We start from the raw sequence: 18,875 nt of genomic DNA on the forward strand, positions 1-18,875 counted from the left end.
TGCGACTGACTTTAGCAGGTTAGAAATCAAATTTTTTAATCATTAAAGATTATGCAATGTTTTGCATACCTGTGAAAGAAGATATAACGATGCCTGACGACTGATTTTTGGATGATCGTCACACTGAGGAAGAAAGAACATTGAAAATTAACAATTTTGTTTCAATAAATCAATTTTAAGTCATTTGAAAATAAACATTAATCACAAACAAGAATGCCACATCCTAAAAATATCATTTTCATTTTAATATCGGATGTGTTCTTGATTTGAAAACATCAAACATACATTTCAATTCTACCATTCCTACAGAATGGGCCTTGCATACAGACATGCTCACTTGCCCTTTCTTTTAGCTGATGTAGATACCCTTACTACTTTTCTTTTATTTTTTTTCTAATTTTTTTATGGTGGAAACAAGAGTCAAATGTTAAAGGGTCATTCAACTTTGAACTGTTACATGCTTTGAAAGAAAACTGATGCAGATATTGGTGACTGGCCTTGATTATAACTCTGCAGTACACTGTAGATGATTCGACATCAAGTGTTGCTCTACTCAGGGCTGGTTGAATGTTGAATGGCCAATCAAGGGAAGACCAGTACTAACCAGCCAACCACAGAAAATACCGATAAGAAAAAAACCCAGTTCTGACTGATTTTGCCAGGTCCAGAGAGTGATTCTAGAAATTTTGGGTCTAGCTGTTGTGTTTTACTCTCTCTAGTTTTATATCCAATTAAATAATTGTTGAATGATCTGAGAAAAGAATTTTAGCTTGTAAGAAATAAGGAAATACCTCTGGAAGTCTGATGAAACCAATTCACATTCACCAGTGACCTCAAAATTATATGTAGTTGCATACCTGTCAACAACTCATTATCTATGGATTGAATGAAGGTCTGGCATCCATCTGAAACAGTTTAATTGAACTGGCAAATTATAATCCTTTTATTTTCTAAAAAAAAAGTTTATCTCGAAACGGTTGGTCTGTCCATCCATGAGAATGGGGGCTATGATAAAAATATTGGATTTAAATGATAATTAATTTAATTGCTCTGCTGTTTAGCTTTGGCCTGTTACAGTATTACTAAATGTTGTAGCGGCCCATGGCTAAGTCGACAAGATGGACTGCTTGGGCTTGTTTAGCTAACACAATATGCCGAAAGGGTTGGACAGTTACGTGTAGCAGATGTTCACAGCTGGATTTGTAAGTCACCATACAGATATACTGCCTAAGATTAGATTCTTTGAGGAGAAAGTGAGGTCTGCAGATGCTGGAGATCAGAGCTGGAAATGTGTTGCTGGAAAAGCGCAGCAGGTCAGGCAGCATCCAGGGAACAGGAGAATCGATGTTTCGGGGATTTCCTGAAGAAGGGCTTATGCCCGAAACGTCGATTCTCCTGTTCCCTGGATGCTGCCTGACCTGCTGCGCTTTTCCAGCAACACATTTCCAGCTAAGATTAGATTCTCCATAGGAAGAAACATTAGGAAAGTTAACCAGGTTTTTGTAAACAGACAGTTCTAAACATAAGCATTCTAATATGGAATATTTTTGTAAGGCCTAGTTTAGCCACAGTCTCAAGCTTGTTATCGAGTAAAGAATAACAAGTGTCTGATCCGACAGTATTTCGAATTGGATGTAAGTTTGCTCGTTGAGCTGGAAGGTTTGTTTTCAGATGTTTTTGTCACCATACTAGGTGACATCGTCAGTGAGTCTCCAGTGAAGCACTGGTGGTATGGCCTGCTTTTTATTTACGTGTTTAGATTTCCTTGGGCTGGTGACACCATTTCCTGCGGTGAGGCCATTTCCTGCGGTGATGCCATTTCCTGTTCTTTATCTCAAGGGGTGGTAAATAGGATCCAAGTCAATGTATTTGTTGATAGAATTTTGGTTGGAATGCCATGTTTCTAGGAATTCTTGAGTGTCTCTGTTTATCTTGTCCTAGGATGCATGTGTTGTCCCAGTTGAAGTGGCATCCTTTATCATCCGTATGTAAAGATACTAGTGAGAGTGGGTCATGTCTTTTTGTGGCTAGTTCATGTATCCTGGTGACTAGTTTTCTGCCGGTTGGTCCAATATAGTGTTTGTTACAATTCTTGCAAGGTATTTTGTAAACGACATTAGTTTTGCTTGTTGTCTGTGTAGAGTCTTTCAAGTTCATTAGCTGCTGTTTTAATGTGTTGGTTGGTTTGTGGGCTACCATGAAGCCAAGATGTCTGAGTGGTCTGGCAGTCATTTCTGAGATGTCTTGGATGTAGGGGAGAGTGGCTAGGGTTTCTAGACTCATGTTGTCTGCTTGTTTGGATTTGTTGCTGAGAAACTGGTGGACTGCGTTCATTAGGTACCCATTCTTTTTGATTTTCCTCTGCTCTTCGTAGTTCCTCTGTGCTGCAGTGTGTGGTGGCTCATTGAAATAATTTTCTAATGCAGCTTCGATTGTGGATGTTGGGATGATTGCTTCAGTAGTTCAGTATTCGGTCCATATGTGTTGTTTTCCTCTAGACAATGGTTTGAAGTTCCCCATTGGTTGTTCTACTGCGACATCTAGGAATGGCAATTTGTTGATATTTTCCTCCTCTTTAGTGAGTTTTATGCCAGTAAGGGTACTATTGTTGGTCTTGAAGGTTTCCTCTAATTTGTTTCATTTAGTTGACAAAGGTGTCATTAACATAGCAGACCTAAAGTTTGGGTTGGATGGTTGGCAGAGCTGTTTGTTTGAGTCTCTGCATTACCTACAGACAAACCAACAACAAAACCTACAGACAAACCAATGGAATACCTATGGGATCTCTGATATCAGGGTTCACAGCAGAGGCAGTAATGCAGAGACTCAAACAAACAGCTCTGCCAATCATCCAACCCAAACTTTGGGTCCACTACGTGGATGACACCTTTGTCATCCCTAAACAAAACAAATTAGAGAAAACCTTCGAGCCACAAAAAGTCATGACTCATTCTCAGTAGTATCTTTACATACAGATGAGGAAGGACACCACGTTGACTGGGACAACACATCCATCCTAGGACAAGCCAAACAGAGAGACATACAAGAATTCCTTGAAGCACGGCATTCCAACCGGAGCTCAATCAACAAACACATTGATTTGGATCCCATTTACCTACCTCTGAGAAAAAGAACAGGAAATGATATCACCAACCCAAGGAAACCTAAACACACAAATAAAAAGTGGATCATATCACCAGTGCTTCACCGGAGGCTCACTGATGATGTTACCTAGTATGGTGACAAAACATCTGAAAACAAACCTTCCAGCTCAGCGAGCAAACTTACATCCAGAACCTCAACCTGAGCTACAAATCTTCTCAAAACTCGCTAGTATTTAGAACTGTTTAGGCAACTGTAGAATTAGAAAGGCAAACAACAAATTAGTGTCAAAAGATTAGTTGCATTCCTTGAGCAAATGTTTCTAGGTGATAAAGAAGCCGAATGCATTATTAGAGACAGTAATCAATAGCATAAGCTATTGGCCAGGTTGTAAAAAAGACCACTCATGACTGAGAGAGACAGACAACTGAAACTTAAGTGCAGATGTAGACAATTCAAACAAACTCTTACATCCAAAGATCAAGGGAAGAGCAATAAAGACAGATTACAAAATACAGAAGATATTGCTGGCCCCTAGTGTATTTGTGGAATCATTCAGAGCCGGTAAACTCAAAGGTGATAGAATTTCACCCTCATCAGTGGAGTTCAAACAGAAACATTAAGATTTCAAAGACAGATAATGGAGGTATCTGATAAACATCATGAGATTATGGGAGGACTTAGGGCTATCCATAGACTTGTCTATCATTGATCATTTATTTATTGGATTGGAATCATAGATTAGGGGGATGTGACTAACAATGGCATTACTGTTGCATGGAATTATTGTAACACGAAGGGTATAAAGATGTTGTATTTCACTTGGAAACTCTGAGCTCCATCTCTGATCTGAGCTGGGTATTAAGAGGCAACTGCACCCCACATGAATGCCAGATTTGGGGTGGTCTCTGGCCTCTCCCAAATATGTGGCAATAGAGCTCTGAATAAAGATCAATTATGCTAAGGAACACCGGTCACAAGACTCCTCTTTGATATTTCTCCCTACAAAATTAATGCAGTTAATTTTTGTTTGCTATAAATGTGGTGCCCAAGATCTGCTGTTCATAAACAATTGGGAAGTGGGGTCTAAAATATTTTAATTTAATTGTGTTGCAAATCCAACGATAAAGAGGTTGATTTAGTTTGGCTTACCGTCTGTGTCATAACACTGACTGAAGTAAACCTTATGAAGAACAGCAGTAAAAAATATACTGCAATACTTCAATGGTATCACAATGCAGTACAGAAATATTCCAACATGAGTTTTCAACTGGAAATGTTGATTTCAAGTAGAAAAGCTATTTTAACTTGAAACCAAAATTTTAGTACCTTGCTTACCCTTAATAATTGAGAAAACTCAAACTAAGCTGTCTTGCAACTTAAAAGCAAAATGAAGATGACAGGACTTCAGCTCAATTTCTCAGTTTAAGAATGGGAACGGAAGTCAATTACTGCATGCATTAAATCTGATTGCAATTTGTACAGTAATCCTTCAGATGAAAGATTTGGAGAAAAGGATTTTGCAAGAAGATTGCATATTGAGAGCTGTAAAAAAAAAGTGTTCAGCAAAATTTGAATAAATAACAGCAACAAAACTATATGCTAAGAATTTTAAACAAACAAGGACTATAGTAGACACACAGAAGTCTGAAGGGTTAATATTTCAGGTGTAGTAAGCTCTCATTTTAACAAAGGGAATCCATTTCTGGTCTCCTTCTTATCGGAAAGACATTGTGAAACTTGAAAGGGTTCAGAAAAGATTTTCAAAGATGTTGCCAGGATTGGAGGATTTGAGCTACAGGGAGAGGCTGAACAGGCTGGGGCTGTTTTCCCTGGAGCGTCGGAGGCTGAGGGGTGACCTTATAGAGGTTTACAAAATTATGAGGGGCATGGATAGCATAAATAGGCAAAGTCTTTTCCCTGGGGTCAGGGAGTCCAGAACTAGAGGGCATAGGTTTAGGATGAGAGGGGAAAAATATAAAAGAGAACTAAGGGGCAACTTTTTCAAGCAGAGGGTGGTGCGTGTATGAAATGAACTGCCAGAGGGAGTGGTGGAGGCTGGTACAATTACAACATTTAAGAGGCATTTGGATGGGTATATGAATAGGAAGGGTTTGGAGAGATATGGGCCGGGTGCTGGCAGGCGGGACAAGATTGGGTTGGGGTATCTGGTCAGCATGGACGTTGGACCGAAGAGTCTGTTTCCGTGCTGTACATCTCTACGACAGGCTGGAAAGCTCAAAACATAACTAACCAGCTGCATCTTACAGCTAAATAGCCTGAGTGGCATGATTTTTTTTGCTGGAGTTGTTGAATTTAGCCTGGGATCAAAGAATCTGCAGTATTATTAACGGGGACGAATCATAATTTGATGCAAAACATTCAAGTACAATCTTACCCCATTTTTTTTCCTTCAGGGAATGAGAACTGACAGCAAGGCAAGAATTGGTCACTTATTCCCAATTGTCCTTGACAAGGAAATCATTTTCTGAATCACTCAAGTTCATTTGGTGCAAGTACTCTTGCAGTGCTCTCACAAGACAGTTCAAGTGATAGTGAGGTAACAGCATTATAGCTCCAAGTCAGGACGGTGTAGGACTTGGAGGAGAAGCTGCAAATGATAGGTCTGGGTGGGATGCTCTTCAGAGGGTGGGTGTGGACTCAATGCGCCCATTTCCGTAATGTAGGGACTTTATGAAGTACTGAAACTGGTCAAGATTTACTGACAAATTTCACTAACTCTGCCTCCATTCCAGTATTGCAAACCAAATCTTTTATTGGGATTTTATACAGAGATGGAAATGTGTTGCTGGAAAAGCGCAGCAGGTCAGGCAGCATCTAGGGAACGGGAGAATCGACGTTTCGGGCATTAGCCCTTCTTCAGGGCTAAGGCCTGAAGAAGGGCTAATGCCCGAAACGTCGATTCTCCCGTTCCCTAGATGCTGCCTGACCTGCTGCGCTTTTCCAGCAACACATTTCCATCTCTGATCTCCAGCATCTGCAGACCTCACTTTCTCCTCAAAGATTTTATACAGAGGGACAATTAATGCATTACAGTCAGCAAGTCCCAATGTTAAGGCAAAGGGTCTCCTACACCTTAAATATAAACACATTTCTTCCAATTTGTTTGGGGTGTTTCCAGTATTTTCCATGTTTTGGATTTTCAGCAAGTAATGGTTTTTGGTTTTTCTATCAGCTATCACAATATTCTGAGTGAACTTGTACCAGCTCCCAAATAGAAATATTTTGCAATATCCTGAACTTACAAACCTTGTGTTTAAAGATTACTATGCACAGTGCAATCAATTTGGTACATACCAGATAATTACTTCTAGCAACAATATCTAAAAGTATCTACTCTACAAATCATAAACATATTGAAATTAAAACCAGTCACTTGCAAGTTTGTTTGGCAGGTACAGGAACATGGGATGAAAAATTTGAGCCAAATCATTGTACTTCATTTCAACCCTTTACATTACTTACAGCAAGAAACTGACAAACATGACAAATTACTAGTCTGGTTTAAAGTGAACAATATAGATATTAGCCATACTATAATTGACACACTGTACCCTTTCTAGGTGAAAAAAGTTATTAAACATGCTGCTTTGTATTTGGTTTTTAAAAAAATTTTATGTTCTCTCAGTTAGTATTGCTGTCATTTTCCATTTCAGTTCATTCGCTTTCCAGTTTTCCTCTACATCCTTGTGCTGTCCTTTGTTCAGTCTCTATTCTCTTTCTGCTATGTGAGTAATCTCCCACTTCTGCTCATTAACTAAGTTTCACTTTCATTTTCACCAATTTTTACATTCGCACTTTCAAGGTCTTTTTCTTTAAATTGGCAGTGTGGAACATTAAAGCACAACTAGAATCCAATGCATCGATCTATTAGAAAATGTTTCATAAATACAGCCATACCCATAGGCATTTCATTTAAAATATCCCAGCACTTGCACATGATTGGTAAAATTCATGTCTTAATTTTGGATAGCAACTGTTCTAAAATTATATGTTTGTTTTTAAAAAAATGAGTTCAGCTTCAAATCTGTGTCACTTCTTTACAATTCTGCTGCTGGGTAGTAGCAGTAGAGTTGTGGGACAGATGTTTCGGGCAGAAGCCCTTCCTGATGAAGGGCTCCTGCCTGAAACCTCGATTTTCCTGCTCCTCTGATGCTGCCTGACCTGCTGTGCTTTTCCAGCACCACTCTAATCTCGACTCTAATCTCCAGCATCTGCAGTCCTCACTTTCGCCCAGACGTTTTAAGACCTGTACATAAACTTAGAGATGTAATTAAAAATGACAAGTTAGCAGACTAATTACCATCTGGTGAAAAAAAGGGTGGTTGTGGGTGGTGAGTAGAAAACGATGACTTTCTCTTTGACCCAAGAATTCCCTTTTAAGCACATTTTAAAAATAGATAACCAAGCTGTCTTGTAGCAAATTGTTTAAAATTTCAACAGTGCATACACCATGATAATGACTACATTCACTTTCAATGACAGTAGAACCAAAATTTAAATGCACAGAAATTTTGCTTCTTAATTTTTTTCCTTCTTTGTAATTGCTAAACCTCCTGGAAAAACATTCGTCTGAAGAATGCTTAAACATAAAACTGGTCCATTTATTTTTCCATTCATCGATTCTTGCAAAAAATTCTGGAAATACAGAAATTCAAAGCTTTACTCAAATGCCTTTTCTTTGATTGTACAATAAAATTGCAGTTCACTACCATAAGCTAACCTCACCACCTTCTCATGTCTGCACCAGCTACACAAACCTACAAGAAATGAGGTCTCCACTTCTGATTTAGAACACATCAGGTTTTATTCTTAATGGCCATGCTTCCAGCTCCTTAAATCATTTGCTCCCAAATTCCCATGCCAAGCATTTTTGCCAATCTATTCTTTACATTAAATTTACGAAGTGTTTTTGGATGTTTTATCAACTTAAAGGCAATACAGAAATGCTCATGTTATTGACGTATGCTGCATGCGCAGTCACTCTAGATGCATCATCACTGAGTATGCAGTATAAAACTGCAAAGTAATTTCAGTTTGTCCCTCATCTACGCATACACTCTGTACAAGCTTACATTTAGGCACCACTCTTATTTAGAGACACAAATTCAATTGTGCACTGAGAAAATAGTAACACCAAAAATAGAAACTTCTGTCAATAACAGAAAATGTCACCCAACCCAAGAGTCTCACACCTCGAACTGACCTCAAGAATTAGACTTTAAAAATAGCAAGCCATTCAGATATCTGATTAAACAGATGATCAAAACTGCTAAAGGATTGTAACTAGATCTAAAAAGGTTACACTTTAGCACTGTGCATGTACTCACTACAGCACTTTAGCAGCAGAGTATATTGTGCATTATATGGTCTTTTCCTTATGAAACAGCACAAATAAGACAACCTGCTAATATATTTAGATTATATATAACATATTCCTTTTCAATACATGCAGTAAAATACACACATCTGCAACAGTATTGTCTTGACTGCAAGATGTCTACCCATTAAAAGAATGTAGTTAGTCTCCAAAAAAACAGAAATACTTCACAACAACTTAACATGAGTTTATACAATTGTTGCTATTATGGCAAATTTGGCTAAGGCAGCTATTTTGAAAAGGCACTAAAATGTTTCTCGCCAGGTGTATTTTTTAGTATATAGTTTCACCATCACACCAAAAATAAGCAAAATGATATCCAGAGGTTTTACAATAACCCAGTATTTTCATAAAAGTTATACAGTATTATGTATAAAGACACTTTACCTGTTCTTGAGACACCAATGAATACACATATAATGGCAGAAAAAGTCTGTTTAATAGATGATCTGTCAGTACATCATTCAGGAATTCACAGTTAATGGTCAGGATATCATTCAGATAATGCAGGTGATCCAGATGTTCAGCTACCAGGTCACTCAATCTGGCTCTATTTCTATGCCTGCCATTACAAGAGTTAAACATTACCAAAACAACAAATTTTGCAAACTGAAATTTCAATATATTACAACATCCAGCATCAGCATACTGAAATTTTAAAGCAATAAATTCTCCTTGGCTGAATAAATGGGGAAAATTTAATCTCTATGTAGAAGTCATAGAGCTATCAAGATGTACAGCACAGAAACAGACCCTCCATGCCAACCAGATATTCCAACCCAATCTAGTCCCACCTGCCAGTGCCTGGCCCATATCCCTCCAAACCCTTCCTGCTCATATACCCATCCAGATGTTTTTTAAATATTACAATTATACCAGCCTTCACCACTTCCTCTAGCAGCTCATTCCATACACGTACCACCCTGTGTGTGGAAAAGTTGCCCCTTAGGGCCCTTTTATATATCTTTCTCCTCACACCCTAAACCTATGCCCTTTAATCCTGGACTTCCGCACCCCAGTGAAAAGACTGTCTATTTATCCTGTCTATGTCCCCTCATGATTTTTTAAAACTCTATAAGGTCACCCCTCAGCCTCCGACACTCGAGGGAAAACAGCCCTAGCCTATTCAACCTCTCTCTACAGCTCAAATCCTCCAACCCTGGCAACGTGATTTAATCCCTTAAAAGTAATCATGGACAAAAAGGATTGCTACATCATTGATTATCTGTTCATGTCTTTTTCGCACAAACAATTCAAATATGGTATGCTCAGAGTGGTGCAAGCCTACAGTGAGTAAATACTTTCAGTTTCTTAATATTTCAATATACAAAGGGAGGTCTTTTTACAAGTGAAAAGTATGGGGGGGGGGGGGGGGGGGGGAGGGAGAAATTCTTCACTGGGAAGTAGTAGCAGAGGTGGTAGCAACCTGTATGTTGTGCACTGTAAACATCATTGATTTAACTGATGCAAGCTGCGCCGGTTAGTACCGATCCCTGAGAAATGATCGAGTCTGCAAAATGTCACCTGAAGTGAGCAGATTCTTTTGCAGTGGAGTTTTTTTTTAATTCACTCATGGGATAAGGGCATTGTTGTCTGGTCAGCATTTACCACCCGTCCCTTGTTGCTTTTAAACTAAGTGACTTGCTATACCATTTCAGAGGGCAGTTGAGAGTCAACAACATTGTGGTAGATCTGGAGTCACATGTCTCCCAGACCAAGGAAGGATGGCAGATTTCCTTCTATAAAAGGATATTAGTGAACCCATTGGGTTTCCAACAATTGGCAATGGCTACATGGTCATCAGTAGATTAACTCTAGATTAAAAAAAAACTTGAATTCAAAATCCACCATTGGTGGTGGGATTTGAACCCAAGTCCCCAGAACATTAGCCAAGTTTCTGGATTAATAGTCGAGTGATACTACCGCTAGGTCATCACCTCTCCTAGGAGATGGATTTAAAACATTAATGATATTCAACTTTGGCCCCACTTTCAAATGGGGCTCTTAGCTTTGAAAGCTGCGCACAAATATCTAGGCAATCTCAGAGGTATGGATTCCAACTTTCCTAATATTAATTTCAATTTGGTGCTACATCAAAGTGACCTCCAGGCATCCATAACATAAATAAGCAGCCAATCACCTTAAAGCATTCATACTGACAGAAAGTCCAAGATGTGAAATGTGCATTGATTATCCTACATGTTATTCACTAAAATGTAATTTAAAAAACGATTGGCTCTTACACATTGAACTTTAGGCTCTTCCTCAACCAATTAACTATTAAAAATGTAAAACACATGAACAATTTCCAATCATAATGGAAAACTTGACATTCCTCAATTACAAAAATTAGTTTTCAGAACCAAAAAGGTTTTGCAGCAATAATCAACGTAATTACCTCTTAATTAACCAATTACAAGTCATCCAGCAAGATGCAACTCTTTCCAAGGATTTTAGCGATAAGTCTGGTCATGTAAAAGGAGCATTTTTTAAAAATCAGGTCAGTGATTTATAATTAATTGTAAGTTGAGGATTCGTCTAATAGACATGCAGAATCACTGACAGCAATGTCTGGACTTCTTTCTGCATTTAACAGTACAGGTAGCCTCCAGAAATTGCAGTTAATTTCAGAGGAGTAATGACAACAAATGCTGATTGCAATTTTGCATCATTGCAAAACGTCACTCTTTTTGTTTTATTTTAACATTAAGTGTTAAAATTAAAATTGTGCAATTTATACCATACCAAAGTTTTGATGTTGATATAATGCTCAAATTTCTCAAATTAAAAGAATAAAAGACTAAAACTCATCCAACTCCTATTTATTGTCAATTTCTTTCATAGATGAGTTTCAAGCTCTTTTTTCATTCATTCACAGGGATGTGGGCATCACTGGCTAGGCCAGCATTTACTGCCAATCCCTAATTGCCCAGAGGGCAGTTAAGAGTCAACCACATTGCTGTAGGTCTGACATCACATGTAGGCCACACCAGATACGGATAGCAGTTTCCTTCCCCAAGGGACATTAGTGAACCAGAATGGTTTTTTTCAACAATCCAACATTAAACTCTTAATTCCAGAGTTTCAGTGAATTCAAATTCCACCATCTGCTGTGGTGGGATTTGACCTCAAGTCCCCAGAACATTAGCTCAGTCTCTAGATTAAAAATCCAGCGATATTGCCACTGGGTCATCACCTCATCAGGTTGGACCTTGCATTAGTTTAAACAAAATTAATAAAAATGCTGATATCAAACTAAAACCAAAATGGGTTCAAAAAGATTTACAAGGATGTTGCCAGGGTTGGAGGATTTGAGTTACAGGGAGAGGTTGAATAGGCTGGGGTTGTTTTCTCTGGAGCGTCAGAAGTGGAGGGATGACCTTATAGAGGTTTATAAAATAATGAGGGGCATGGATAGGATAAATAGACAAGGTTTTTTTTTCCCCTGGGGTGGGGAGAGTCCAGAACTAGACGGCATAGATTTAGGGCGAGGGGGGAAAAGATATAAAAGGGAACACAGAGGGTGGTGAGTGTATGGAATGAGCTGCCAGAGGAGATGGTGGAGGATGGTACACGGGTATATGAATAGGAAGGATTTCGAAAGATATGAGCCAAGTGTTGGCAAATCAGACTAGATTAGGATATCTGGTCGGCTTGGAGGAGTTGGACCGAAGGTTCTGTTTCAGTGCCGTACATGACTCTAGGACTTACACATTTGCCAAAGTTTCAATCCTTATAAAACATTGTGGTACACATGCAAGTGTTGATTCACCGATCCTTGAACATGCAGATGTCAAAACACACAAGAACCGCTGCCAAGTATCAAAACACATTTTGAAACTTACTCTTCGTCACTTTGCAAACAGTTGTCCAACTCAATCACATGACTTCCAATGAACCAAACCAAATTAGAGAAATAGGGAACTGCTGTTTTGTCTCTGATGTAGTGCAACATAAGCTGGTTATCCACTGTCCACATGAAAAGCAAAATACAGCTTCTGGTTACAGAAAGCAAAACTGAAACTAAATCTCAATACTACAGTCTCCAACACATCGAGAAAACTACAATATTATCTCTAATATAGCAATAATAATTATTTAATCATGAAGGCATCATTTTACTACATCATGCTTTATGTTATGAGTCCAATCTGCTCCCTCCCAATCTGCTTGGCCTAGTTCACAGGGCACTCTTTTTAAAAAAAAGGACACTTTTTAATTCCCCCAAAATGGACCTTTTAAAATTCTTTGATTATCTATAGAGTTTATTTGACCACATAACAGTTCGTTAATGAATCCATGCTTGTTCAATTATCAGATAGCTTGTTTAAGCTAGTTCATCTAGTACTAGTGTACAGGAATTCTCAACTAAACATTGTCTGCAGTCTCCACAAAAATCTCCATTCCTAAGCTAGTGACTCCCCCTCCACAAGTGTGGTCAGAGGCCGAACCAAACACTTCATAATCTTAGTGTGATAGTTAACCCTGATGTCAGCTTCTAAACATTTTTTGCACCATCAATTAAGACTACTACTTTCATCTCCGTAACACCATCCAAGTCCAATCCACCTCATCTAATGCTGAAGCCTTCATTGTAATTTTGTTATCTCCGTACTTGACTATTCAAAAACAATTCTGTCCAGTTTTCCATATTTTACCCAATGAAGGCCATCTAAATCTCTGCTGTCCATGGCCTTACTTATGCAGAGTCCTATTAAGCTATTATCTTTATGCTTTTTGATCCAAATTAGCTCCTAATCAAGCATTACATTAAATGTTAAAACTCCCACCTTTAGTTTTAAATCTCCTCATGGCCTTGTCCTTACCTATCTCCACAACCTCCTCTAGCATCCTTAATTTTATTTGCTCCATCCTTGGCAATTATACCTTTAGTTGCCTTGTGCCTAAAACTATGGAATTCCCCCACTTAACCAATCAACCTCTTTCACCTTTTTAAGGTGCTCCTTAAAGCCTGCCTCTTTGACCAAGCTTTTGGCCATTTGTCTATAATTCCTGATGAAGAACTTATACCCAAAATGTTGATTCTCCTGCGCCTCAGATACTGCCTGACCGGCTAGGCTTTTCCAACACAACACTCTGACTCTGATCTCCAGTATCTGCAGTCCTCACTTTCTCCCTGTATCTTGTGTAGCTCAAATTTTGGTTTGTGAAGCTTGGAATTTATTACATTAAAGGTGATACATAAATACAAACTGTTGCTATTGGCAGTACATTACCACCCAATATATTTTTGTTGATTGATCAGATGGTAACATGTTGAATTATTAGGCACATAGATATCTTGGAGTTATCATTCCTCCACAGTAGACTGATGGGAATTGGTTACACAATTGCAAATAATTTAAAATTATTATTTGCTTCCATCAGTCAAAATTAGATTTTAACATATTTCAGAATTTTGAATGAAATGGTTAACGTTAAAACAAACCATGCAGCCTTCACACACACCTTAGGTGTATGAACTTTTCCCAAGCTATAATCTTGAAAATGTGGCAGCTTCATATGGTCTACTGCATAAAGCCCTCCAAGATTTTACCATCATTTAAATTTCAATCGTCAGCGATGTGATTCCTTTAGTGTTGGGTAGTTGATACTAGCTACTATTCTCCAAACTTCCCATAAATAACACAAATTATTTGAATAATTTTACCTGACAAATACAAACTTTATAAGATGATCAGAGGAATAGATAGAGTAGACAGTCAGAAACTTTTTCCCCGGGTACAACAGTGTGTTACAAGGGGACATAAATTTAAGGTGAAGGGTGGAAGGTATAGGGGAGATGTCAGGGGTGGGTTCTTTACCCAGAGAGTGGTGAGGGCATGGAATGCGCTGCCTGTGGGAGTGGTACAGTCAGAATCTTTGGTGACCTTTAAGCGGCAATTGGATAGGTACATGGATGGGTGCTTAAGCTAGGACAAATGTTCGGCACAACATCGTGGGCTGAAGGGCCTGTTCTGTGCTGTATTGTTCTATGTTCTAAATACAACTACTAATCTTAAAATGTAAAGCAGAATGTGTGTATAGTAAGAGTTGCCCCTACATTTGGTGAAAGGGAATCCCACCAAAACAAAAAATAATTTTAAAAGTCTTTCTACTATAATCAATGCTTATAGTCTCTGCCGTTTTATCAGTTATGATATGAACATAAGTATTTTGTCTGAAAAGCTGTTTGCTTGCATGTTAGGCTAAAGGCTCATTTTTATTAGGTAATATAGCGCCCTCTTAAGTTCAAGAAAAATATTCTCAAAAAATATTGGAAAATCAAGCGTACTCCCAAATTAAAAAGCTCAAAATTGTTTCTAGTGACCGGATTCTTGTATTCATCCATTTCATTTGACTTTTTTTTGTTTCAGCAGTAGGAAGTGCAGGAGAGTTGACCGGGGGCTGCCGGGAAGGTGAGTCAATGATTTAAAAACTTTACCTTGAGCGTCGGGGCCCTCCATCTTTGTTTCAGCAGCAGGAAGAGCAGGAGCATCGACCAGGGGGCTGCCTGGGAAGGTGAGTCACTGATTTTAAAAACTTACCTCGTGAATAGGCGGAGCGCACGCTGAGCAGGAGCAGACACGGGACTGCTGAATAAGTGAAGTAATATATTTGGGTGGTTGCATTACCTGAAACACTACTCAGGTAGTGTCTCCCTCCCCATCCTCCTCCAACCAAAAAAAAAGTTCTGTGCGCCGAATTGGTAAGGTAACCAGTTTTCTTTTATTCTTTATTTTGCTGCAGTCTCTTTGGGAATTTAGAATAGTGGGAATGGCGATTCAGGCAGTTGAATGTTCCTTCTGCAGAATGTGGGAGCTAAAGGTCACCATAAGTGTCCCTGCTGACTTCCTGTGTGGGAAATGTACCCAACTCCAGCTCCTCCAAAACCGCGTTAGGGAACTGGAGCTGGACCTGGATGAACTTCGGATCATTTGGGAGGCAGAGGGGGTGATTGAGAGGAGTTACAAAGGAGGTAGTCACACCTCAGGTGCAAGAAAAAGGTAAATGGGTTACAGTCAGGGGACCGAAAGGGAACCAGCTGGAAGTGCAGGGAACCCCTGTGGCTGTTCCCCTCAATAACAAGTATACAGTTTTGGATACTGGTTGGGTTGGGGGTGGAAACTTAGCAGGGGTAAGCCATGGGGTACAGGTCTCTGGCACAGAGCCTGACCATCTTGCTGAGAAGTGAAGAGGAGAGATGAACAGAGCATTAATTGTTGGGGACTTCAAAGTTAGGGGGTCCAATAGCAGGTTTTGTGGGAATGAGAGAGACTTGCGGTTGGTGTGTTGCCTCCCAAGTGGCAGGGTTAGTGGTATCTCAGATCATGTTTTCAGGATCCTTGAGAGGGAGGGTGAGCAGCCCCAAGTCATGATCCACATAGGCACTAATGACAAAGGTCGGAAAAGGTTAGCATTTATTGGTAGACGGATTGAGATTTTGAGCCATGAGATCATGCTGCAGCTGTACAAAACTCTGGTGTGGCTGCACTTGGAATATTGCATACAGTTCTGGTCACCACGTTATAGGAAGGATGTGGAAGATATTTACTAGGATGTTGCCTGATTTAAAAGGAAAGGCTGAGGGACTTGAAGTTATTTTTATTAGAGAGAAGGTGGTTGAGAGGTGCCTTAATTGAAACATGCAAGATAATCAGAGGGTTAGATAGGGTGAACAGTGAGAGCCTTTTTCCTCAGATGGTGATGGCGAGCATAAGGGGTCATAGCTTTAAACGGAGAGGTGCTAGATAGAGGACAGATGTAGCTTCTTTACTCAGTGGTAAGGGCATGGAATGCCCTGCCTGCAAAAGTAGTAGACTCGCCAACTTTAAGGGCATTTAAATGGGCATTGAATAAGCATACGGATGAAAATGGAATAGTGTAGGATAGATAGGCTTCAGGTTAGTTCCACAGGTCAGCACAACATCGAGGGTCAAAGGGCCTGTTCTGCATTGTAACATTCTATGGTCTATTACCAGCAAGATTTAAAGATGCATTCAATGATGGGAGAATTATCTAGAGACTTGTTTGCTGCCATAACATCCATTTTACTTACCTGGAAGAAAAGGCAGCCATCTTACCACCCACTACTTGTGGAAACTTTAGAAACTATTTTGGAAGCATAAAATATTTTCTCCCTTCCGACCAAAAATAAGATGTGCACATGGTGCTTCAATTATAGGATATTGAGTTTTAGAACTGTTTGTTTCGAAATAAAAGTGACCTTGTTTCTGCAAAAAGCTATTCAAGGTTACTTCAGCTTCAAAGGAATATGCATTACCATAATTCAAACCATCCTGCCTTTAATTACCTTGTAATCTTCAGAACATAAAGTTGAAGGATATGTCTGATGATTTTAATAAGCTATACTTAATTCCAAAGTACATACCAGGAAGCATTGATAATGAACCATAAAACAGCAAAAGATTATAAAGTTAACCAACTTACATGACACTGGAATATGGCACATTGGAATCATCATTGAAGAAAGGATAAAAACAAAAAAAAAAGTTAGTTAGTAAGTACATAGATAGCATGGCATTGCCCAGAATACCAATGGACTGTTTAAATAGGAAGCACACAGAATTAGGAGACACAACAGACTATTAATAATGATACTATGGGAGATCAGCAAAACATATACAGGAAAAGCTGTCATGTGCAAGAGAACCTCATCCAAATCAGTATGTGAAAATATTCCAATGCACAAAACTTTACACAATTATTATGATAGGAAAGAAAAAAAAAATCTGGGGTGCTGGGCTTAAAGCAGCATTAATGCTGCAAAGTAGAACAATATCTAGTGTCAATAATTTCCAATTTAATAGGAATTTACAACTCCCTCAAGATTTCTTGCTCATCACCAAATTTCACCAAAAGGCAGTTTACTCCCATCACACTGGCTTCTCTGAATGACCTGCTTTTCATTCACAAATTAGATTCGCTTGATCAGCGTTAAAAATTATATCAGCCTGGACAGAGTTCGAACCGGAGTCGTAATTTGTATGTGCCACTCAGATTCTGAAGTGGAAGTATTAAGACTGACAGCATCATACATGAAAAAAAACTAAATGGTATCTCATCTCAGACAAATTCAAACATTAGGACATATACTTTTGTTTATTTGTTTTACAACAATCATGTTATTCAAAATTTACTTCAAAATGATCAAAGTTTGGTAATGGTTTGCACCATTAAGTGTGGTAAATTATGTTTTGTAGGTAAAGAACTCAGCAATTAAAAACTTGTCTTGAACAATTCTATTACAAACTTTTAAACTACAACTTTTCTGGTTTCTTTCAATAATAAATCAAATTGAAGAATGTGCAGACATTTTAAATAGTATTAAATAATATTATGAAGAATTTATTTCTATATTTTAACAAATTAAGACCTCGTAGTTAGTAGATTTGTAACTGAACATGCTTAACCAGAGGTATCTTGCATGCACATTCTCCTACTTCAGAAATTCCAGATCAACAGCAAGTAAAGAAAAACTGTTTAACAGTGAGCAAAGAAATTATCCACTCACAGGAAGATAATCACTGAAAACAACATATACCGTAACATGTGGCATACTTGTTAAACTTCATTCACGATTTAGGGTTAACTGATTCAGTTTTGTGTCATTCTGCTACAAGATTGGAGATGCATTTAAAGCATGTTCACAAATAAATTTGTTCTAATGAGACTGCAAATAATTCTGAATTGCAACCAATGCTGCAGGCTTATACAGGAGTATGGAAAAATAAAATTCAACTTCGGTCAATAACATGAAGATTAAAAAGTAAACAAAAACAGAGATCAATAAAAAGTGATATTGACTTAAAAGTGATCAATCGAACTTTAGGAGCAATTTTTAAATTTAATATTGATTAAAAGAAACTCATTTATATGGGGCTCTTCCCAGATTGCATCCATGCGTGCACTACATTTATTAAAACAATTCAAGGTATATTTACCTCCCAGCTTAATGCTTAACATCTAATTTAACTTGGGTGGAAAATTAAACACACAACCACCTACCATCTTGAAATGCACATGCAAGACTTCAGAGGGTTAGATTTTGGCTCAGTTGTGGAGAAAAGGGGTACAAAGAAAGGAAGAGATCGAAGCAATTTTTGGCAAGTCTCTTTAGAAATCATTTTTAACTTTAGTTACCAGGGAAAAAACATAGGATAAAAGTTTCATTCGCAAGGATAAAATCATTCAGACTACTCGCAGGCCATTATGTTAAACATTTTGGGATAGGATGGATGTTTAAAGTAAACATCTTGCTTAGTGCCAAATAAATTTGCTAAAACATTTATAACATCACATGCTTGCTTGTTTTGTTAGGCTGTCAGCACTTTACAAGCACACACTAATG

At 38.4% G+C, this 18,875-nt stretch overlaps 1 protein-coding gene across 2 annotated transcripts in view; it reads right to left on the minus strand.

Annotated features, from left to right (window-relative positions):
* The window catches only part of clec16a (C-type lectin domain containing 16A), a 271,578-nt gene that overhangs the window by 222,317 nt on the left and 30,386 nt on the right, over positions 1–18,875 (minus strand). For both annotated transcript variants that reach the window (XM_087997666.1, XM_087997667.1), the window contains exons 6-9: positions 16,955–16,960; positions 12,349–12,472; positions 8,891–9,065; positions 70–123 (exon numbers count right to left, since the gene is read on the minus strand). In XM_087997666.1, coding sequence (XP_087853792.1) covers positions 70–123; positions 8,891–9,065; positions 12,349–12,472; positions 16,955–16,960 — 359 coding nt within the window. The remainder of the gene's footprint in view (positions 1–69; positions 124–8,890; positions 9,066–12,348; positions 12,473–16,954; positions 16,961–18,875) is intronic.

This window comes from Chiloscyllium plagiosum, unplaced genomic scaffold (assembly GCF_037043375.1).
Source record: "Chiloscyllium plagiosum isolate Xiang-an unplaced genomic scaffold, Cpla_swu_hap1 HiC_scaffold_20, whole genome shotgun sequence".
Taxonomy (NCBI): Eukaryota; Metazoa; Chordata; class Chondrichthyes; order Orectolobiformes; family Hemiscylliidae; genus Chiloscyllium; species Chiloscyllium plagiosum.